The sequence below is a fragment of the Somniosus microcephalus genome, chromosome 6 (assembly GCF_052327205.1).
Source record: "Somniosus microcephalus isolate GS21.2 chromosome 6, FLI_Smic_1.0, whole genome shotgun sequence".
Classification (NCBI taxonomy): domain Eukaryota; kingdom Metazoa; phylum Chordata; class Chondrichthyes; order Squaliformes; family Somniosidae; genus Somniosus; species Somniosus microcephalus.
Window position 1 is genome coordinate 114,360,290 of NC_140992.1, and position 23,919 is coordinate 114,384,208.

Consider the following 23,919-nt stretch of genomic DNA (forward strand, 5'->3'; position numbering starts at 1 on the left):
GAGCATGCTGCTTCCGCTTTTTAGCATGCATGCAGTCCTGAGTTGCAGCTTCCCCAGGTTGGCAACTCATTTTCAGGTACGCCAGGTACTGCTCCTGGCATGCTCTTCTACACTACTTATTGAACCAGGGTTGGTCCCCTGGCTTGATGGTAATGGTAGAGTGAGGGATATGGCGGGCCATAAGGTTACAGATTGTGGTGGAATACAATTCTGCGGCTGATGATGGCCCACAGCACCTCATGGATGCCCAGTTTTGAGCTGCTAGATCTGTTCTGAATCTATCCCATTTAGCACGGTGGTAGTGCCACACGATGGAGGGTATCCTCAGTATGAAGACAGGACTTCGTCTCCACAATGACTGTGGTCACTGCTACCAATACTGTCATGGACAGATACATGTGCAACAGGTAGATTGGTGATTGTTGGTTCTTCCCTCGTGTTGGTTCTCTCACCACCTGTCGCAGGCCCAGACTGGCAGCTATGTCCTTCAGGACTTGGCCAGCTTGGTCAGTAGTGGTGCTACCGAGCCACTCTTGGTGATGGACATTGAAGTCCTGTTCAACATGGAGGAGTACTGATTCATCAGCTGAGGGAGGGCGGTAGGTGGTAATCAGCAGGAGGTTTCCTTGCCCTTGCTTGACCTGAAGCCATGAGACTTCATGGGGTCCGGAGTCAATGTTGAGGACTCCCAGGGCCACTCCTTCCCGCCTGTACACCACTGTGCCGCCACCCCGGTGGCGTCACCGGACCATTAGTCCAGGCCTCTGGATTACTAGCCCAGTAACATTACCACTATGGTACCATTCCCTGGTGGTAGCTGGTTACAAAACAATAGAGGTAGACATCAGAGATCCAGTTGCTTGTCTCCCCAGTGGGCCAGAGTAAGTTGCAGAGAGGCTTAAGAACAAAGGAAACATCTCAAAGAAATTAAGGATAAAATTAGTGTACCATTCAGTAAACTCCTTCTAACTGCGCAAGTGTTATAGAGGGAGACACAGCGAGTATCCGGGAAGAGTGGTCCGGCCCTACTCAGGGTGGAAGAGAAGGTTTAACTGGTTTCTAAATGTCATATGCTCCCATCTTACCTGATACTGTTGCTACGGCTTTTCCACTCACAGTGTTCATTCCAGCAGAAGAACTGGACACGAAGGAGACCAGACTGGAAGCCCCCGAGCTGCTGGTCTTGCTGGATCCTCCAGCATTGGGCTGGGAAACCCCCACATGGGCTGCCTGGGAACCAACGGAAACGATGCGAGTCGATTGGCCGGTGGCTAAGTGCACCTGGGATACCAGGAGGGACGGCTGCTGTCCTGAGGCTTTCACTAGGGGCATCGCAGAGGCCACAGGGGGGCTGGGGCCTATCAGCTCCGACTGCTAACGGAATAAAGAATAAAGTAGTGTTAGAGTCAGAGTGCTCGCAGGGCGATTGTTGAGATTCAAGACCAGGAGCTACCTGCAATTTACATCTCCTTCAAAGCCAATCAGAACGTTCTCAAAGTAAAAAGGTTTCCAAAACTCCGAGTGTGCAATTATTGTGCTGTCGTTCTTTATTATCCTTGTTTATGGACCCCTCCCCCTCCCCCCTCCTGTTACCTGCGGAGCCACAGTTCCTGCGATTGCCGGTGCTGTTCCTGAGACTGATGTCGAGAGGCTGGCTGTCGTAATGACCCCTCCTGCCACCCGCAGGGTGGTGGTGCCAGGCTGCGAGAGGGGGGACGCTACGGACAGTGGCCTTGCTGCTCCGTCGGGCGAGTGGGAATGGACGAGTGAGGAAACGGCAGCTGAATGCAGAGAGGACGCCTGGGTACTCGGGACAACCTGTGCGTAAAACAATTACATTTACACCTGGTTTAGTGATAAACACAACGCAATAGACGGTGGCAGAGGGCTTCCTGCTATCTCCTTTTTCTCCAAAGTGTAACCATTCCAAGCTGCATGGCGCCTGCTCCATATCGTCATCAGTAGTGAGCATCCTCAGATCGCTCCAATGGAAGCAACAGAACTGCGACTTTGGGCTGGCTCCACCACGGGAGACCGCGTGGGTAATCCATGTCCCCCGCTGTTAGGAACTACAGCCACCTAGCTTTATACAGCACGTTGAATGTACTAAATGTCCCAAGGAGTTTTACAAAGAAGTAACAAGAGGAACAGGTGACCGAGCAGTGGAGAGAAGTTAGGAGAGGGGACTGAAGGCTGGGGCAGAGAGATGGGTTTTCGCAAGGTTTTTAAAGGAGAGAAAAATGAAGAGGCAGCCAGCAAGGAAGTAGTTGCGGGATCAAAAGAAGTGGTGAGGCTGGGTGCATCAATGTAAATATGGAGACTGAGTGTGTCAGTGTATGTATGAGCAAATAATCAAGGAAGAAGAGAAGGCCAAGTATAGACCCTGGAGGACCCTGCCTCGGGGAGGAAAGGTAACTCAGAAAATCCAGATTCCTGTCAGCAGGTCTTTTTTTCTCCAGAAAATGCATGGATAGAAAGTCCTCCCACACCCTCCTCCTCCTCCTTTCAGGCAGGAATCTAACTCAGCAGTCCTGACCTCATTAACTGCAAGATGGAAGCTCCAGTGATCATCAGATTCTCAAGACTGCCTCAGACACTCGAGTTTCTTTCTAACATAAAGCAACATACAGGTAGTTGTTGCATTTTTAGCTGTTCAACGCCAGATGCTGAAGGTACCAAATTATTGGATGCTCTGTAGAAGCAACAGGCAAGGGTCGGCAGGCAGATCCACAAGGTGTAAGCCCAAGGCAGCAACACAGACATTTTGTAACAGCAACAATGTGGAGTCTCCAACAGAGGGCAATTGGAAAGAATTCAATGAACAAGAATGAAACAGCATTGTAAAATAATAGGCTGTGAATAGAAGCCAAAGGAATTGAATCGGTTCCCAATGAAGGAAAAAAGCTTAGAGGGCCCATGAATCAGTGTGAGGATATTTTTTGTAAATATAAGGAATGTTAAGATCACCTACACAAAACATGAGCAAACCTTCAACGAAATATACAAATTTATCAATACACAGATTTTTTCTAATTCATTCTCGGGATGTGGGCATCACTGGCACGGCTGGCATTTATTGTCCGTCTCTGGTTGCCTGGAAAAGGTGGCGGTGAGCCTTCTTCTTGAATTGTGGTTTGCTGCAACTGAGTGGCTAGTTAGGCCACTTCAGGGGGCAGTTAAGTGTCACATGGAGTCACAAATAGGCCAGACCGCATAAGGACGGCAGGTTTCCTTCCCAGAGGCGTTAGTGAACCAGTTGAGTTTTTACGACAATCCAACACTGATGCCAGCTTTCTATTTCCAGATTTTTTAAACTGAATTCAAATTGCCATAGAAATCATAGAAATTTATGGCACAGAAGGCGGCCATTCGACCCATCGTGTCTGTGCTGGCCGAAAAAGAGCTATCCAGCCTAGTCCCACTTTCCAACTCTTGGTCCGTAGCCCTGTAGGTTACGGCACTTCAAGTGCATATCCAAGTACTTCATAAATGTGATGAGCATTTCTGCCTCTACCACCCTTTCAGGCAGTGAGTTCCAGACCCCCACCACCCTCTGTGTGAAAAAAGTTCTCAACTCCCCTCTAATCCTTAATGGTGGGATCTGAACTCACGTTCTCTGGACTATTAGTCCAGGTCTCTGGATTACTAGTCTAGTAACATAACCACTGTGCTACCATACCCGCAGTAGTGACAGGCACAGCTGCTGCTGCTGACAGAGAGAAAAAGTACTGAGTTGCGATTGAGAACTTTGTGTCTCTTTTAGTTTTTGTTTGCTTTTCTTAATCACCCACTGATTCCACATACCAAAGATCGTGAAAGCAAACCAACACGTGCCTCCTGTTCCTCAAGTGCTCCTACTATTCATTTACCCTCTTACTGCTTAATAAATCTGTTTGGCAGTTAAAGCTTAAGGCACAGTCTATTGTTTGTTATTCTACCGCCTTCAGAAGACAAGGGAAATCATGCGAGATCACAGAATAACATCAGTAGCTTAAATAAACTGAATAGGGTTCTCTGTCCGTTCCCCGGGCACGCTACACATTTACCTAGATAACTGGGCAGGTGAAAACACTCTCTCTGGGACAAAGGGAGCCAGGGCTCACATATAAGAGTAGTCTGAAACATGAAAGCTAAAAATATCCAGGGTAAAAAAATAATAAATGAAACCTCAAAATGTAACCCTTATATCCTTTCTTGGTATGACATTGCCATGGCCCTAGCTGGTCAGGATCTCCATGTTCTGCACATAATCTGTCTGTGTGGACCCTAATCCTCGATCCCATTCCAATATAGGGTATTGATCCATCTCCTTGTAGTGGAGTTAATCGGTACAACATTGATGGTTTTAGCTGGGATTCTTTTGCACAGATCCATTATCCTGCGGGGAGGTAATTCTTTCTAATCTCACGTCTTGCTTGAGGCTCATTATGTTGTCCTCAAACCTTCCAGTTCTGCCCAAGACACAACCTTCACTTTCTTTGTCCCAAGCCAATTTTAATTCGATCTTCCATTAATGCCATGGCACGGATATTCTTAGTAAGCCTCCTATGCAGGACCTTGTTGGATGAGTGACTCTCAAATCCATGTAGTACCCACTGCACTGCCTTTGTCAGCCATTTTATGTAACTGAATGGATTCCAATAAATTGGGTTTAGAGCCAAAATGCTGTCATTCACAAACCTAATTCTAAAACCACGCTGCTCCATTCTTATGGCTGGACAATTCAACAACAGGCCATAATCCCAACCAACCTCATGCTCAACGGGCATTCTCAGGAATACTGCACCATGGAGTGATGGGACATGGACCTGAGCCTGCGATTCCTCTCAAAGAGAGCTCCCAATTTCAGTCATGTCACTGTGGACAGAAGCCACATGAAGGCCAGCCATTTCCTCACATGGAGAGGGAAAAGGCTACAGGCCCAGTATTTCTATCAAATAGTTCTGCTTCAATAGGAGTCTTTCATTCATTGTATGGAAGTTAGAAAACCCTCGCTCCTAATAACATTCACTTACATTGCTGGAGAAAAGGAGAGGAAACGACACTGAATTCCAATTTGGTTAGTGTCCCACAGAAGGAATGGAGCTGCAGAGGCATCGGGGGCAGTAGGATGCAGTAGCCTAGTGGTTATGGTATTGGACTAGCACGAGTTCAAATCCCACCATGGCAAGAAGTGAACTTGAGTTCAGTATAAATCTACCCGGCCTGGCCTATATGTGACTCGGGTCCCACACAAAGTGGTTGACTCTTAATGCCCTTTGAAGGGGACTAGCAAGTTGTAAGCAATGGTTATAAAGTTCAATTAATAAATGTCTGCCAAAAATGAATGGCACGTGTGATCATTAGCTTTACACACATCTCGTAAAATGCTCCTGAGCACTTCCTACACTGCAGACGTTTACCTGTATTTCCTGAGTTCATGCCTTGCTCCAGTCCTCGAGAACAGCTTTTGTACTTATGGATAACTCCTGAATCAATTCAGTGCTCCAACTATAATTGTGCCCCTGTATCTCAAAATATGCGCGATTCATGCATAACTTAGAAAACCCCACCCCACCAGTTTAACAGAGTGTAGCATTTACCTGTGCAAATACTGCTTTTTGGGCAGTGGAGACTCTGATTGCCTGCTGGTGGGCGCTTGTAGAAGGTGGCCCCTGCACTGCTACGCTGGGCGCCACAGAGCCACCAGCCCCATGCTTCACGGAGGCCTGAGGGACCGGCTGGCCAACCAAAAATGTGCCCTGGAAAGAAGAAAGGCTGCTGTCAAAGAACAATTTGAATATGAGAAATGCAACACTCACCACTGTGTGAGAGTATCTCAGTCACCTGCACCGAAGGTTCACATTTCCTGGGTACAGTGGAGTTTCTGGCTATTCCTGCCAGAGTTACGGAATGGCTAAGAAAATGAGAGACTTCAGTTATGTGGAGGGACTAGAGAATCTGGGATTGTTCTTCTTACAGCAGAGAAGGTTAAGGGGAGATTTAACAGAGATGTTCAATATTATGAAGGATTTTGATAGAGTAGATAGAGAGAAAGGGCAGGATTTTCATTGGGCCGTGGAGGCGGGATTGGAGTCATGTGGGGGGTTAAAATCCCGAAATCGGGGGGGTACGAACCCATCCCACCCCTAACCCGCCTCCATGCCAGTTTCAAAGGAGGCGAGTACCCGACCCGCGCTGGGACCCGCCTCCCCGAGGCGGGAAGGGGATTAGTGCCAATTAACTGCCTGCTAACAGGTAGTTAACAGGCAGTTTTTAGCCTAATCCCTATTTTCATTCTTGAAGTGTGGGATTCCCGACAGCTCCAAACCACGCCAAGTTAGCAAGGCGGGATGAAGGGCTTGGAGGGGTCGAGATGGCCAGTGTTCAGGTGAGTGATGGGTGCATGAGTGCAGAGGTAAGTGTGTTTGGTGTGTTTGGTGTGTTTAAAGATGTTTTACTTACCTTTACAGCCTTCCTTCTTTCAGGTCTCGGGAGTCCCTCATCTCACCGGCACAGAAAGCAGAATGGCCGCGATCTGTCAAAAATTGCAGCATTCAGCTTTCTGTTCCGAAGAGATCTCTAAATCATCCTGAGAGGAAGGAATTAATTTGCAGTACAGATTGTCAGTGTTTGACAGCTTCAAACAGCTGTGAAACGCTGATATTTCATCTGTCAAAAGGTCTTGACAGATGAAATATCAATCTGTGACTTCACCTGTTGCTGGGTGGCCCTTAATCGGCCCGCTGAGCCCGCTGGGCGGGCTCAACAAGGTCAATCAAGTCAAAATCGCGTGGGTTGGCTACAACTCGATGGAGGAGGGACTACAACCCCAAAAGTTGTAGTCCCGCCTCCTACATGAAAATCCAGCCCGAAGTGTTTCCATTGGCAGTGGGTCGGTAACCAACGGACACAAATTTAAGATAATTGGCAAAAGAACCAGAGGGGAGATGAGGAGAAATTTTTTTACACAGTGAGTTGTTATGATCTAGAATGCACTGCCTGAAAAGTGGTGGAAGCAAATTCAACAGTAACTTTCAAGAGGGAATTGGATTTATACTTGAAAAGGAAAGAGTTCAGGGCTATGGGGAAAGAGCTGGTTTAATGGGATCGCTCTTTCAAATAGCCAGAGCAGGCACGATGGGCCGAATGGCCTCCTTTTGTGCTGTATGATTCTATTGAAAGCCACTATTTTTCCATGTCAGACCAAACCATAGTCATTGCCTTAGCTGTGCATTATGGTGTTGACCATTGCGTGTGAAGGAAGGTTGATGCTTGAGGAGAAGCGATTTCAAAATGAAGTACTGCTGCCCGTTAACACAACACATGTGGCTATCTTTTAAATGCTTAGTCAAGTGCTTCGGCTAACTCCAGCCACTTTAAGGGTGCATTTTTCAGAGCAGTTGCTGGGAGTTAATGGTTTCACCCTGTGCTAAATGCTGGGTACTCAGGGTTGGTATGACACTCCATTCGAGTAAGACATTTCTAGGAACATAGGAACAGGAGGAGGCCATTGATCCACCATTCAATTAGATCATGGCTGACCTGTACCTCAACTTCATTTACCCGCCTTAGCTCCATATCCCTTGATACTCTTACCTAACAAAAATCTATTGATCTCAGTCTTGAAAACTACAATTGTCACCCAGCATCCACAGCCTTTTGGGGGAAAAGAGTTCCAGATTTCCACTACCCTTTGTGTGAAAAAGTGCTTCCTGATTCTGCTCCTGAATGGCCAAGCTCTAATTTTAAGATTGTGCCCCCTTGTTCTGGATTTCCCCCACCAGAGGAAATAGTTTCTCTGTATCTAGCCCATTAAATCCTTTTAACATTTTCAACATCTCAATCAGATCACCCCTCAGTGTCCTAAACTCAAGGGAATCCAAGCCAAGTTTAGGCAACCCATCCGCATAATTTAACCCTCTAAGCCCCGGTATCATTCTCCGCACAGCACTCGCAGTGTGCCAGCTCCATCACTCCACCAGGCCGAGGAACACCTTGAAGCCTGTTACCCTAATTATACCATCGTAGCCCCACTGATGAAGCAGAAATATTCCAGAAATCACCAGAAACAGGTAGCAACACAGCACAGTGGTGTGTAAATCTTTGACATGCTTTCATTTTCGAATAAGCTCCAGCCTCACAGAGCACCTGCTCCCAACTGCACCAGAGTGACATTTCTGATTCCCACACCGGCATCCTGTGGCCTCGCTGAGTGAGACTGAATTTAATACCAGTGTGTGCTGAATCAGGGGGCATTTTTACACAGTAACTCAACTGACCCTGTCCCATACTCATTTCACCTGCGGACCCTTACAACAGAGAGAGATAGAGACAGAGAGCTAGAGATAAATAAATAGAGAGAAATAGAAAGAGAAAGATTAGATATGGAGAGATAAAGAGAGATAGAAAGAGAAAGATAGAGATATATATTGAAAGAAAGAGATAGAGAGCGAGGGATACATTCTCTCTATTTATCTCTCCATTTATATCTATCTATCTCTCTCTATTTATTTATCTCTATTTATCTTTGTCCTTCTTATTTTCTTTTTCACTTCTCCTCTGATCTTTCTATATCCAGCCTGATTCTTAGAAGTATTTGCAATCTGACATCTATCATATGCGCTCTTTTTCTGCTTCATCTTACTCTCTAGCTCTTCCATCATCCAGGGAGCCCTGACTTTAGTTGCCCTGCTTTTCCCCCTAGTGGGAATGTACCTCAACTGTACCTGAACTATTTCCTCTTTAAAGGCAGCCCATTGTTCCAGGGTATGAGAATAGAATGGCAGCCAACACAAAAGATAATCCAAAAGTCTTCTACAGGTATATAAATAGTAAACGGGTAGTAAGAGGAGGGGTGGGGCCGATTAGGGACCAAAAAGGAGGCCTACGCATGAAGGCAGATGGTATGGCTGAGGTACTAAATGAGTACTTTTCATCTGTCTTCACCAAAGAAGAGGATGCTGCTGCAGACATAGTACAGTAAAGGAGGAGGTATTGGAGATACATGATATGATAAAAATTGATAAAGAGGTATTAGAAAGCCTGGCTGTACTTAAAGTAGATAAGTCACCAGGATCAGATGGGATGCATCCCAGGATGCTGAGAGAATTGAGGGAGGAAATTGTGGAGGTACTGGCCATAAAATTCCAATCCTCCTTAGATACAGGGGTGGTGTCAAAAAAGGGTGTAAAGGTAAACCCAGCAACTACAGACCAGTCAGTTTGACCTTGGTAGTGGGGAAGCTTTTAGAAACAGTAATCAGGGACAAAATTAACAATCACTTGGACAAGTGTGGATTAATTAAGGAAAGCCAGCCCAGATTTGTTAAAGGCAAATCGTGTTTAACTAACTTGACTGAGTTTCTGATGAGGTAATCGAGAGGGTTGATGAGGGTAATGCAGCTGGCGTAGTGTACATGAATTTCCAAAAGGCATTCGACAAAATGCCACATAATAGGCTTGCCAGCAAAGTTGAAGCCCATGGAATAAAAGGGACAGTGGCAGCATGGATACGGAATTGGCTAAGTGATAGGAAACAGAGAGTAATGGTGAACGGTTGTTTTTCGGACTGGAGGAAGGTATACAATGGTGTTCCCCAGGGGTCGGTTCTTGGACCACTGCTTTTCTTGATAATGATTTGGACGTGGGTGTACAGGGCACAATTTCAAAATTTGCAGATGACACAAAACTTGGAAGCATAGTGAACAGTGAGGAGGAGAGTGATAGACTTCAGGAAGACATAGACAGGCTGGTGAAATGGGCAGACACGTGGCAGATGAAATTTAATGCAGAAAAGTGTGAAGTGATACATTTTGGTAGAAAGAATGAGGAGAGGAAATATAAACTAAAGGGTACAATCCTAAAGGGGGTGCATGAGCAGAGACCTGGGGTATGTATGCACAAATCGTTGAAGGTGGCAAGGCAGATTGAGAAAGCAGTTAAAAAGGCTTACGGGATCCTGGGCTTCATAAATAGAGGTATAGAGTACAAAAGTATGGAAATTATGATGAACCTGTATAAAACACTGGTTCGGTCCCAACTGGAGTATTGTGTCCAATTCTGAGCATTGCACTTTAGGAAGGATGTGAAGGCCTTAAAGAGGGTGCAGAAAAGATTTATGAGAATGATTCCAGGAATGAGGGACTTCAGTTACGTGGATAGACTGGAGAAGCTGGGGTTGTACTCCTTGGAGCAGAGAAGATTGAGAGGAGATTTGACAGCAGTGTTCAAAATCATGAGGGGTCTGGACAGGGTAGATAGAGAGAAACTGCTCCATTGGCAGAAGAGTCAAGAACCAGAGGACACAGATTTAAGGCGATTGGCAAAAGAACCAAAGGCGACGTAAGAAAAAACTTTTTTATGCAGCAAGTGGTTATGATCTGGAATGCAATGCCTGAAAGGGTGGTGGTGGCAGATTCAATCATGGCTTTCAAAAGGGAGTTGGATAAGTATCTGAAGGAAAGAAATTTGCAGGGCTATGGGAAAAGGGCAGGGGAGTGGGACTAGCTAAAGTGCTCTTGCAGAGAGCCGGCACAGGCTCGACGGGCTGAATGGCCTTCTTCCGTGCTGTAACCATTCTATGATTCAGGACCCAGAGCTAAAACATACTAGAAAAAAAACAGCCTTTCCCTCACATTCACAACATCCAGCGAGTTAAAAACATTTTTGTTCCTGTGTTCTGCTCACTAACATTTAAGGGGAATGAAATCGTTTAATATGAAGCATTTTGTCTGAAGATGAAAGATTCCGTTTTGTGACCTTGGGCTCCCAATGGGTAGTCTCACACGGCAAAGCCCACACCAGAAATTCAGTGGTGATACTGCGCACAGCGCGTGCTTAAATTACCGATCTACACAGCAACAGTTTCAGGCAGGAGAAGACTGAGATTGATAGATTTTTGTTAGGTAAGGGTACTGAGGGTTATGGAACCAAGGCGGGTAGATGGAGTTAAGATATAGGTCAGCATTCATCTAATTGATTGTTGGAACAGGCTCGAGGGGCTGAATGGCCTTCTCCCATTCCTATGTTCCAAGCCAGTCCACCTATCCACAGTAGTGTTAATAACCCTGAATCCCATTTGTTGTCATGTGCCTGTCTAGTTCCTTCCTGACCAATGAACTTCAACAACACGAGTGTTGAGTGGATGGTGATGGGTGGAAGTGTCCTGAGACTGACCTGCGGTGTCTGCTTGAGGATGTACGAGGTGTAGCCCAGTTGCTGGGGTAATCCACCAACCACGGTGCCCTGAATGCTGCCAGTCGTGCTCGTTGACGCCCCCTGCACCTGCTGCCCTGCTAAAAGAACATCGCACGGGGTTAATCTCAACCAAAGTCCGCAGGAACACTGCACAAACTAAAAGGTAAAGACTGTGAGCAGGAATTGTTCAGGACAAGTCCCAGAGCTCCCGTCACACCACCATCGGGGGATGTGACAGGGCACTGGGAGATTGGTTTTTTAAAATGAGCATTGTCGGTGGTGTGAGTCTGGGTTAAATATGTTAACTGCTGTTTTCCTCACTTAGATTACTCATCCAACCGGTTTTCACTTTTCAAATGGTCAGGGCACAGAATATTTCATTTCTTTTCTCTCCACCGTTTACTGAATGTGTTTTGCCACTACATTGACTCATTCAATCATTACTGTTCCCTCCTCACCACACCTGCTCCCCCCCCCCCCCCAACCGATGGGGATATCTCCCAGGTGCTTTCCCCCCTTGGCTGGAGGAGGAACCGTCTGTACGGGAAGGCTGGACAAACCAGGGAGAAGAATTCTGACCATTCGTACTATCTGGACATTCACCAGTCACGGAATGGTCACAGTGAGCAACTCCACCGCACCCAACAACAGAAGGCAGTACATGCATGTGTACTGTGTATCCACTTGGCAGGAAGGGAGCATGGGGGCAGTAAGGCTGTGTGTAATGAGGAGGGGGCAGTAAGGCTGTGTGTGGTGAGGAGGGGGCAGTAAGGCTGTGTGTGGTGAGGAGGGGGCAGTAAGGCTGTGTGTGGTGAGGAGGGGGCAGTAAGGCTGTGTGTGGGGAGGAGGGGGCAGTAAGGCTGTGTGTAATGAGGAGGGGGCAGTAAGGCTGTGTGTGGTGAGGAGGGGGCAGTAAGGCTGTGTGTAATGAGGAGGGGGCAGTAAGGCTGTGTGTGATGAGGAGGGGGCAGTAAGGCTGTGTGTGGTGAGGAGGGGGCAGTAAGGCTGTGTGTAATGAGGAGGGGGCAGTAAGGCTGTGTGTGGGGAAGAGGGGGCAGTAAGACTGTGTGGGGAGGAGGGGGCAGTAAGGCTGTGTGTGGGGAGGAGGGGGCAGTAAGGCTGTGTGTGGTGAGGAGGGGGCAGTAAGGCTGTGTGTGGTGAGGAGGGGGCAGTAAGGCTGTGTGTAATGAGGAGGGGGCAGTAAGGCTGTGTGTGATGAGGAGGGGGCAGTAAGGCTGTGTGTGGGGAGGAAGGGGCAGTAAGGCTGTGTGTGGCGAGGAGTGGCAGTATCTGTGTATTTGTGTGTGGGGAGGAGGGGGCAGTAAGGCTGTGTGTGGCGAGGAGGGGGCAGTAAGACTGTGTGGGGAGGAGGGGGCAGTAAGACTGTGTGTGGTGAGGAGGGGGCAGTAAGGCTGTGTGTGGTGAGGAGGGGGCAGTAAGGCTGTGTGTGGGGAGGAGGAGGCAGTAAGGCTGTGTGTGGAGAGGAGGGGCAGTAAGGCTGTGTGTGGAGAGGAGGGGGCAGTAAGGCTGTGTGTGGGGAGGAGGGGGCAGTAAGGCTGTGTGTGGCGAGGAGTGGCAGTATCTGTGTATTTGTGTGTGGGGAGGAGGGGGCAGTAAGGCTGTGTGTGGGGAGGAGGGGGCAGTAAGGCTGTGTGTGGTGAGGAGGGGGCAGTAAGACTGTGTGTGGTGAGGAGGGGGCAGTAAGACTGTGTGTGGTGAGGAGGGGGCAGTAAGGCTGTGTGTGGCGAGGAGGGGGCAGTAAGGCTGTGTGTGGCGAGGAGGGGGCAGTAAGGCTGTGTGTGGCGAGGAGGGGGCAGTAAGGCTGTGTGTGGCGAGGAGGGGGCAGTAAGGCTGTGTGTGGCGAGGAGGGGGCAGTAAGGTTGTGTGTGGTGAGGTGGCAGTAAGGCTGTGTGTGGGGAGGAGGAGGCAGTAAGGCTGTGTGTGGAGAGGAGGGGCAGTAAGGCTGTGTGTGGCGAGGAGGGGGCAGTAAGGTTGTGTGTGGTGAGGAGGTGGCAGTAAGGCTGTGTGTGGGGAGGAGGAGGCAGTAAGGCTGTGTGTGGAGAGGAGGGGCAGTAAGGCTGTGTGTGGAGAGGAGGGGGCAGTAAGGCTGTGTGTGGGGAGGAGGGGGCAGTAAGGCTGTGTGTGGCGAGGAGTGGCAGTATCTGTGTATTTGTGTGTGGGGAGGAGGGGGCAGTAAGGCTGTGTGTGGGGAGGAGGGGGCAGTAAGGCTGTGTGTGGCGAGGAGGGGGCAGTAAGGCTGTGTGTGGGGAGGAGGGGGCAGTAAGGCTGTGTGTGGGGAGGAGGGGGCAGTAAGGCTGTGTGTGGTGAGGAGGGGGCAGTAAGGCTGTGTGTGGCGAGGAGTGGCAGTATCTGTGTATTTGTGTGTGGGGAGGAGGGGGCAGTAAGGCTGTGTGTGGCGAGGAGGGGGCAGTAAGGCTGTGTGTGGCGAGGAGTGGCAGTATCTGTGTATTTGTGTGTGAGGAGGAGGGGGCAGTAAGGCTGTGTGTGGGGAGGAGGGGGCAGTAAGGCTGTGTGTGGTGAGGAGGGGGCAGTAAGACTGTGTGTGGTGAGGAGGGGGCAGTAAGGCTGTGTGTGGCGAGGAGGGGGCAGTAAGGCTGTGTGTGGCGAGGAGGGGGCAGTAAGGCTGTGTGTGGCGAGGAGTGGCAGTATCTGTGTATTTGTGTGTGGGGAGGAGGGGGCAGTATCTGTGTATTTGTGTGTGGTGAGGAGGTAATAGGGGAGCTTGAATCTATAATCTCTGTGCTTCAACCCATTTGGGACTCAATTGTGTGCTGTAGACATGACTATCAGCCTGTAGGAGACAACAGACAGGCGCTGGACCAGGAGTATTCACGCTGCTGAATAATTGGGGAACATTTTATAGACTGCCAGAGTCAAGGATTCTGTCTGATGAAGAGTAAATGGAAAGGATTTGACTTATTGATTAGTGGTGCACCATAATACACAGATCACTCAATTAACTGCAGAGATGGAGACAGAGGGGGAAAAACTGTTCCAACACAGAGTGAGCATTCTCAGTAAAGAATGGCCACCCCACATGTGTAAATGTTAATCATCCTTCTCTGCTCTTGTATGTTTATTGACATCCCCACACATAATTCCCCTGGCCAGAGAGGGTACTGGACCTGATTTGTGGCCTCAGACATCTCCCGAGAGGGCCGACAGGTGACCTGACCCCTGGGTCCCAGGCTCCGCTCTAAATTGCAGGCGGATCACCTGCTCCCAGGCCCCTGCAGTAGCCATTCTGCAGCAATCACTGGGACATGTGCAACGCTGGCCAGCACTGTCTTGTTTTGCACACTTTGTACAAAAATAATAAATTGCAGGACAATGGAGTATTACAGTTTAAACTCTTTTAATGAAGCAGCAGGTCTGTGCTTACTCATATCAGTACAGCACCGTGTGGCCAAGATGGAGTCAGGACCCCCTGGGTCTTCTAAACAATAGCAGTCCTTACAGATGCCTGCGGGCCAATGACAACTCAGCATGTGATCACATGTGAATATAATAGGTATTCCTTACAGATGCCTGCGGGCCAATGATAATTCAATATGCAAATGTTACATCCCCTTTCTTTTAAAAGAAAAATGTTATGCATTACTTTTGAACCTTTCTTCTACATAATGTTCTCAGTAGCATCAACATATAAGTAAACTCAACATTTAACTAGCACTGAAAACATCTCAATGTTTCAATAACGATGTACAGTTTTTTTTAGGGCAGCGATCCGCCTACACTCGTTGACAGTTCACAAGTCAAGGATAACTCTAGGCTTGACCTCTCGTCGGAATGACGGTGTTGTTCCTTGGTGTTCAGGAGGTGCCTGCGATTGCGGCGGTACACCTGTCCTTCTGGGGTGCGGACGTGATACGATCGCTCAGTGTCAGCTGGCTGGATGACGACTGCTGGCTTCCAGTAGTCATGCTCCTGGATTCTGACGGATTCTCCATTGTGCAGCGGCGGCAGTAGTCTAGCTGACCTGTCATAGTATCTCTTTTGGTGTTGCTGTCTCTGTACACGTTTTGCATGCACTTGCTTGCAGCTGACGACCTGCCAGGGCCTGTCTGGGATACAGTGAGGTATCATGGGCTCTTTGACATTTGATGGGCGGCGTTCTAGACAAATGGAACATTTTCCAACAATGTCCTCAATGTGTTTGCACATTCCGGGCCAAAACATAATGTCACATGCTCTTTGTTTGCATTTTTCCATGCCCATATGTCCAGCATGAATTTTTGTCAACATCTCTTCTCTGAGACTGGTAGGAATGATGATTTTCCCCCCTTTGAAGACGATTCCGTTGATTTGTGACAGTTCGTCTCTGTGGTTCCAGAATTCAGATATGCTCTGAGGGCATTTCCTCCTTTCCTCAGGCCATCCTTCATGTATGACTTTGCTCAGCAGTGTGAGTTGTGCGTCTTTCTGTTTCTGCTCGGATCTCCTTCAGTTTTGAGTCACTCACAGGTAAGCTGTTGTACACCATGTGCACCTGCACATCCATGCCTTCACTGAGGCTGCTGTCCTGGTAGCTAAGAGACTTTCTGGAGAGCGTGTCTGCGACAGGAATGTCTTTGCCTGGACGGTGAATGATTGTGAAGTCGTACTTCTGTAGCTGAAGGATCATTCTCTGTAGCCTTGGTGGGGCTGCAGCTAGTGGTTTCCTCATGATTGACTCGAGGGGCTTGAGGTCGGATTCCACAATGACCTGTCGGCCATAGACGTATTGGTGGAAACGCTTACATCCAAACAGAATTGCATATAGCTCTTTCTCGATTTGAGCATAGTTGATTTCACTGTCTGAGAGAGATCTGGAAGCGTAGCCGATGGGCTTTCCTTCTTGCAGTAATACTGCGTCTAGTCCGTACTTTGACGCGTCCACTTGTAGTCTGAGCTCTTTGTTGGGGTCGAAGTAGGCAAGAATTGGTCCTGGTTCTCTTGTGATTAGGTCTTTCATTTTCTGAAATGCTGTGTCATGTTGTTTGTCCCACAGGAACTCATTGGATTGTTTGAGCAACTGATGCATGGGTGCGTTGATTTCAGAGAGGCTCGGGGCAAACTTGGCTAAGTAGTTAACCATGCCTAGTACTGTCTCTAGCTCTGCACGGTTTTCGGCGGCTCCATCTTCTTGATGGCGGAGATTTTCTCTGGATCCGGCTTAATGCCATCAGCCGAGAGGCGATGCCCGAAATAACTGATCTCGGTGGATCCGATTATGCTTTTCTCGGGGTTGAGCCGGATACCTTTCTCCCGTGATCTTTGTAGCATCGCACGGAGGTTCCTGTCACGTTCCTCTCTATTCCTGCCATAGATGAGGATGTCGTCTACGATTGCGACCACTCCGTCGAGGCCTTCATAGGTTTCGTCGATCTTCCGCTGGAATTCATCCTGAGCTGAGATAAGACCAAATGGTAAACGCAGAAATCGGTAGCGTCCAAATGGTGTGTTGAACGTTGTTAACTTAGATGACTCTTCCGTGAGTGATAGTCCAGTATCCTGATCGTGCGTCCATTACACTGAAGTAACGTGCTCCCACAAGCTTGGGTGTGATGTCATCTAGCATTGGTAGAGGGTAGTGAGGGCGTTTGATAGCCTTGTTCAAATCTCTGGGGTCGAGACAGACTCTGAGCTTGCCTGTACGTGGTTTCTCAACCACTACTAATGCGTTGACCCACTCTGTCGGTTCTGTTTCCTGGACGATGATTCCTGTATTCTCCATGCTCTGCAGCTCCTTCTTCAGGTGACTATGTAGAGCAAGGGGTATCCTTCTTGGTGGGCAAACCACAGGGGTTGCTGCTGGGTCAAGGTGAATAGTGCATTCACCTGGGAATAGTCCGATTCCTTTGAAAACATCAGCAAACTCCTCCATGACTGTCTGCTTATCAACTGGTGCTGTCAATGATAGCACTAGCTTGACGAGGTCCATGTCTAAACATGCCTTTAGACCTAGCACTAGAGGTGCTCGAGTGTCAACAATGTAAAAGTCCAGCATCATGTCGCTTTCTTTGTACTTACATTTCATCACACATGTGCCTTTTACAATGAGCTGCTCACCCCCATAGCTGGTCAGTCTGCGTGAGGTGGGCTGTAGCTCACACTCATCCTTCAAGCTGTGATACTCACTCAGAGGAATTACGTTAACCTGAGATCCAGTGTCTAGTTTAAACTTAAGCTCTTTGCCCTGTTTTCCTATCTCAATATCGGCATAGGCTTGCTCAGTCCCTGAAATCTGTTTTTCTGTGACACAGAATCAATAAACAGTTCCTCTGCATTTGGCTCTCTATCTGGCATTTGGCTGTCACTCACTGTGTGTACTGTTATTCCGAAAACAGTCCTGCAAACTTTAGCAAAGTGGTTCCGTTTACCACATTTAGTACATTGCCTTCCTTTGGCAGGGCAGTATTCCTTTTCTCCATGCCAGTTGTTTCCACAATATCCACAGTTTTTGAAGCGTTTTATGTCTGTGTCGCCCATTTTTAGAACTCTCGGTGTTCTTTCTGTTCTGAAACACGCTCTCTGGGCGGTGTTCTTTGGTGTGTGTCTATTAACTGCGTGCACTGCCTGTTCACTCGAGCTGTTTGTGGCGCCGGTTATGGTTTTCAACTGTGCTTGGGCTATCTCGTGCGATCTAGCTATGTCCATAGCTTTGTCCAGCGTTAGCCCGGACCCAACATTCAAAAGTTTCTCTCTCACTTTAGCTGAATGTATTCCAAACACGATGCGGTCTCTGACCATCTCATCTTTATCTGCATATGCACAGTCTTTTACCAGTAGTTTTAACTCAGTCACAAACTGTTCAAACGACTCACTAGCTCCTTGTACTTTCTCCTGAAACTTGTACCTAGCGAATATCGTATTTGTCTTGGGCATCACAGATGCTTCAAAATGGTCAAAATAACTTTTCAGTACCTTTGCTTCATCTGCGGTGAGAGACCATGTGTTAAAAATGTCTCTCCCTTTTTCTTCAATCCACAGGAGTAGGTAGCTGCATTTTTCTTCCTCTCCTTTTCTTTTCAACAGACCCGAGAACATCAACTCCACGTGTTGCTTGAACTTGCTCCATTCTCTAGGTAAGTTCAAAGATTCCCAGTTCATTCGGGGTAAGGGAGCTCCAACGATGTCCATTTCAAATCCCTGTTCTGACACCATGTCTTGTTTTGCACACTTTGTACAAAAATAATAAATTGCAGGACAATGGAGTATTACAGTTTAAACTGTTTTAATGAAACATCAGGTCTGTGCTTACTCATATCAGTACAGCACCGTGTGGCCAAGATGGAGTCAGGACCCCCTGGGTCTTCTAAACAATAGCAGTCCTTACAGATGCCTGCAGGCCAATGACAACTCAGCATGTGATCACATGTGAATATAATAGGTATTCCTTACAGATGCCTGCGGGCCAATGATAATTCAATATGCAAACGTTACAAGCACCACCTCCAAACTCCCTGGCTGGGGAGTCTAGAATGCAATCTCAGAATAAGGGGTCAGCAACTTAGGACTGAAATGAGGAGAAATTTCTTCACTCAGAGGGTGGTGAATCTTTGGAATTCTCTACCCCAGAGGGCTGTGGATGCTAAGTTGTTGAGTATATTCAAGACAGAGTTCAATAGATTTTTGGATATTAAGGGAATCAAGGGATATGGGGATAGTGGAGTTGAGGTAGAAGATCAGCCATGATCTTACTGAATGGCGGAGCAGGCTCGAAGGGCCTAATGGCCTACTCCTGCTCCTATTTCTTATGTTCTTGTAAACCACCCTGCACGAGGTAACACTTGGTACATTCTTGGTGGTATAGCCAATGGAAATTTTTCTTTGGATTGATTGGTCCTGTTTAGTGCTTCCACTAAGTTCAGGCCATTGGGATTGAGGGTGGCGGACGGGGGAAGGACAAGTAACCACCAAACAGCCGCACGTCACTTCCATCAGTGTCATGTGGTGCCATTAAATGTCACAATACAACTCACTACATCACGTGTTTGGCAGGGGCTTGAGAACAGCTGACCTCTCTATCGAAGGCCACGCCAGCTTCCAGGTCACTAATGCAGCTCTGCATTCCAGCTTGACCCAAATAACCCTACAAAAAAACAGTCTGTTTTGCCCGGTGCAGAAAGATCTTACCTGTTGGGTTGGCGGCCCGCAGGATGGCCCCCTGGGGTATCAGCAGCAGCTTGCCTTTGCCCGAGGGGTTCTTGCTGTTCGTTGTTAGGTAGAGTTTGGTCCCTGGGGGCAGGTTGGCCAGGTTAGCCAGGTTGGTGGCTGGCAGCTGCAGCGTGGCCATAACTGAGGGGCGAAAAACAAAACGTGAGAAGAGACACCAACAAACCTGGGCACTTTACACATCTGTTGGCTGCATCAGAGAATTGGGTTCAGCTGGTTTTCGGACAGAGGGTGAGCCCCACCCGATATGATCAAGTGCATTGCGTGATTGACTGAAGGTCTAAATGGCCTCAGTAGCATGTTTCTGCTGACATGCTGCTGCCGCTTTTATACAAAACCCAAAATACTGTTTTTATGGCCCGTGCTGATTAGGTAACAGAAATGCAACTTGCTTCGGTACTTCGCAATCCAGCGTGAGCCAGCAAAGAAATATCAACTGGAACACCAGGGCTCCCACTGTTTGCCAACAGCACCTACTGGGATGTATGAGAATTAACGGTCGCGGCATAATGAGAGCACACCAACAACAATTGTCTACAGATAGACTAACAGGGTTAAATACAACCCTGTATATATTCTTAAACTCAAGCGGCTGTGCTTCCTTAACCATAACTTGTCTTTTATTCTATATATTAACCATCTGAAACCCTCAATTAGATTACTGACGGCATCTCACTCCAAGGTACCCTTTATTCTATATCTCACTCCCAGGTATCCTTTATTCTATATCTCACTCCCAGGTATCCTTTATTCTATATCTCACTCTCAGGCATTGTTTATTCTATATCTCACTCCCAGGTATCCTTTATTCTATAACTAGCTGGAGTGCCCGGCGGTGTCGAGGCTTTTTCGAGGGCATGTTGTTGGAAGAGAGAGAGAGAGCGACTGGGGGGGAAGAGAGAGCGCGACGGGGGGGAAGAGAGAGCGCGACGGGGGGGAAGAGAGAGCGCGACGGGGGGGAAGAGAGAGCGCGACGGGGGGGAAGAGAGAGCGCGACGGGGGGGAAGAGAGAGCGGGACGGGGGGGAAGAGAGAGAGCGGGACGGGGGGGAAGAGAGAGCGCGACGGGGGGGAAGAGAGCGCGCGACGGGGGGGACGGAGAGCGCGCGACGGGGGGGAAGAGAGCGCGCGACGGGGGGGAAGAGAGAGCGCGACGGGGGGGAAGAGAGAGCGCGACGGGGGGGAAGAGAGAGCGCGACGGGGGGGAAGAGAGAGCGCGACGGGGGGGAAGAGAGAGCGCGACGGGGGGAAGAGAGAGCGCGACGGGGGGGAAGAGAGAGCGCGACGGGGGGGAAGAGAGAGCGCGACGGGGGGGAAGAGAGAGCGCGACGGGGGGGGAAGAGAGAGCGCGACGGGGGGGGAAGAGAGAGCGCGACGGGGGGGAAGAGAGAGCGCGACGGGGGGGAAGAGAGAGCGCGACGGGGGGGAAGAGAGAGCGCGACGGGGGGGAAGAGAGAGCGCGACGGGGGGAAGAGAGAGAGCGCGACGGGGGGGAAGAGAGAGCGCGACGGGGGGGAAGAGAGCGCGCGACGGGGGGGAAGAGAGAGCGCGACGGGGGGGAAGAGAGAGCGCGACGGGGGGGAAGAGAGAGCGCGACGGGGGGGAAGAGAGAGCGCGACGGGGGGGAAGAGAGAGCGCGACGGGGGGGAAGAGAGAGCGCGACGGGGGGGGAAGAGAGAGCGCGACGGGGGGGAAGAGAGAGCGCGACGGGGGGGAAGAGAGAGCGCGACGGGGGGGAAGAGAGAGCGCGACGGGGGGGAAGAGAGAGCGCGACGGGGGGGAAGAGAGAGCGCGACGGGGGGGAAGAGAGAGCGCGACGGGGGGGAAGAGAGAGCGCGACGGGGGGGAAGAGAGAGCGCGACGGGGGGGAAGAGAGAGCGCGACGGGGGGGAAGAGAGAGCGCGACGGGGGGGAAGAGAGAGCGCGACGGGGGGGAAGAGAGAGCGCGACGGGGGGGAAGAGAGAGCGCGACGGGGGGAAGAGAGCGCGCGACGGGGGGGAAGAGAGAGCGCGACGGGGGGGAAGAGAGAGCGCGACGGGGGGGAAGAGAGAGCGCGACGGGGGGGAAGAGAGAGCGCGACGGGGGGGAAGAGAGAGCGCGACGGGGGGAAGAGAGCGCGCGACGGGGGGAAGAGAGAGCGCGACGGGGGGGAAGAGAGCGCGCGACGGGGGGAAGAGAGCGCGCGACGGGGGGAAGAGAGCGCGCGACGGGGGGGAAGAGAGCGCGCGACGGGGGGGAAGAGAGCGCGCGACGGGGGGGAAGAGAGCGCGCGACGGGGGGGAAGAGAGCGCGCGACGGGGGGGAAGAGAGCGCGCGACGGGGGGGAAGAGAGCGCGCGACGGGGGGGAAGAGAGCGCGCGACGGGGGGGAAGAGAGCGCGCGACGGGGGGGAAGAGAGCGCGCGACGGGGGGGAAGAGAGCGCGCGACGGGGGGGAAGAGAGCGCGCGACGGGGGGGAAGAGAGCGCGCGACGGGGGGGAAGAGAGCGCGCGACGGGGGGGAAGAGAGCGCGCGACGGGGGGGAAGAGAGCGCGCGACGGGGGGGAAGAGAGCGCGCGACGGGGGGGAAGAGAGCGCGCGACGGGGGGAAGAGAGCGCGCGACGGGGGGAAGAGAGCGCGCGACGGGGGGAAGAGAGCGCGCGACGGGGGGAAGAGAGCGCGCGACGGGGGGAAGAGAGCGCGCGACGGGGGGAAGAGAGCGCGCGACGGGGGGAAGAGAGCGCGCGACGGGGGGAAGAGAGCGCGCGACGGGGGGAAGAGAGCGCGCGACGGGGGGAAGAGAGCGCGCGACGGGGGGAAGAGAGCGCGCGACGGGGGGAAGAGAGCGCGCGACGGGGGGAAGAGAGAGCGCGCGACGGGGGGGAAGACAGCGCGCGACGGGGGGGAAGAGAGCGCGCGACGGGGGGGAAGAGAGCGCGCGACGGGGGGGGAAGAGAGCGCGCGACGGGGGGGAAGAGAGCGCGCGACGGGGGGGAAGAGAAGCGCGACGGGGGGGAAGAGAGAGCGCGACGGGGGGGAAGAGAGAGCGCGACGGGGGGGAAGAGAGAGCGCGACGGGGGGGAAGAGAGAGCGCGACGGGGGGGAAGAGAGAGCGCGACGGGGGGGAAGAGAGAGCGCGACGGGGGGAAGAGAGAGCGCGACGGGGGGGAAGAGAGAGCGCGACGGGGGGGAAGAGAGAGCGCGACGGGGGGGAAGAGAGAGCGCGACGGGGGGGGGAAGAGAGAGCGCGACGGGGGGGAAGAGAGAGCGCGACGGGGGGGAAGAGAGAGCGCGACGGGGGGGAAGAGAGAGCGCGACGGGGGGGAAGAGAGAGCGCGACGGGGGGGAAGAGAGAGCGCGACGGGGGGGAAGAAGAGAGAGCGCGACGGGGGGGAAGAGAGAGCGCGACGGGGGGGAAGAGAGAGCGCGACGGGGGGGAAGAGAGAGCGCGACGGGGGGAAGAGAGAGCGCGACGGGGGGGAAGAGAGAGCGCGACGGGGGGGAAGAGAGAGCGCGACGGGGGGGAAGAGAGAGCGCGACGGGGGGGAAGAGAGAGCGCGACGGGGGGGAAGAGAGAGCGCGACGGGGGGGAAGAGAGAGCGCGACGGGGGGAAGAGAGAGCGCGACGGGGGGGAAGAGAGAGCGCGACGGGGGGGAAGAGAGAGCGCGACGGGGGGGAAGAGAGAGCGCGACGGGGGGGAAGAGAGAGCGCGACGGGGGGGAAGAGAGAGCGCGACGGGGGGGAAGAGAGAGCGCGACGGGGGGAAGAGAGAGCGCGACGGGGGGGAAGAGAGAGCGCGACGGGGGGAAGAGAGAGCGCGACGGGGGGGAAGAGAGAGCGCGACGGGGGGGAAGAGAGAGCGCGACGGGGGGGAAGAGAGAGCGCGACGGGGGGGAAGAGAGAGCGCGACGGGGGGAAGAGAGAGCGCGACGGGGGGGAAGAGAGAGCGCGACGGGGGGGAAGAGAGAGCGCGACGGGGGGGAAGAGAGAGCGCGACGGGGGGGAAGAGAGAGCGCGACGGGGGGGAAGAGAGAGCGCGACGGGGGGGAAGAGAGAGCGCGACGGGGGGGAAGAGAGAGCGCGACGGGGGGGAAGAGAGAGCGCGACGGGGGGAAGAGAGAGCGCGACGGGGGGGAAGAGAGAGCGCGACGGGGGGGAAGAGAGAGCGCGACGGGGGGAAGAGAGAGCGCGACGGGGGGGAAGAGAGAGCGCGACGGGGGGGAAGAGAGAGCGCGACGGGGGGGAAGAGAGAGCGCGACGGGGGGGAAGAGAGAGCGCGACGGGGGGGAAGAGAGAGCGCGACGGGGGGGAAGAGAGAGCGCGACGGGGGGGAAGAGAGAGCGCGACGGGGGGGAAGAGAGAGCGCGACGGGGGGGAAGAGAGAGCGCGACGGGGGGGAAGAGAGAGCGCGACGGGGGGGAAGAGAGAGCGCGACGGGGGGGAAGAGAGAGCGCGACGGGGGGGAAGAGAGAGCGCGACGGGGGGGAAGAGAGAGCGCGACGGGGGGAAGAGAGAGCGCGACGGGGGGGAAGAGAGAGCGCGACGGGGGGGAAGAGAGAGCGCGACGGGGGGGAAGAGAGAGC

The 23,919-nt window shown here is 51.8% G+C and overlaps 1 protein-coding gene across 3 annotated transcripts in view; it reads right to left on the reverse strand.

The window, feature by feature from the left end:
- The window catches only part of LOC147116008 (YEATS domain-containing protein 2-like), a 53,707-nt gene extending 34,197 nt beyond the window's left edge, over positions 1–19,510 (reverse strand). Inside the window, exons 1-5 of one of the 3 annotated variants that reach the window (XM_085990716.1) lie at positions 19,317–19,510; positions 11,157–11,272; positions 5,583–5,741; positions 1,594–1,818; positions 1,086–1,374 (exon numbers count right to left, since the gene is read on the reverse strand). In XM_085990716.1, coding sequence (XP_085846842.1) covers positions 1,086–1,374; positions 1,594–1,818; positions 5,583–5,741; positions 11,157–11,272; positions 19,317–19,476 — 949 coding nt within the window. In that variant the 5' untranslated portion in view covers positions 19,477–19,510. Of the gene's footprint in view, positions 1–1,085; positions 1,375–1,593; positions 1,819–5,582; positions 5,742–11,156; positions 11,276–19,316 lie in introns of all 3 variants that reach the window. The other 2 variants (XM_085990715.1, XM_085990717.1) reach the window with 2 other exon arrangements.
- Positions 19,511–23,919: the final 4,409 nt, after the last annotated feature.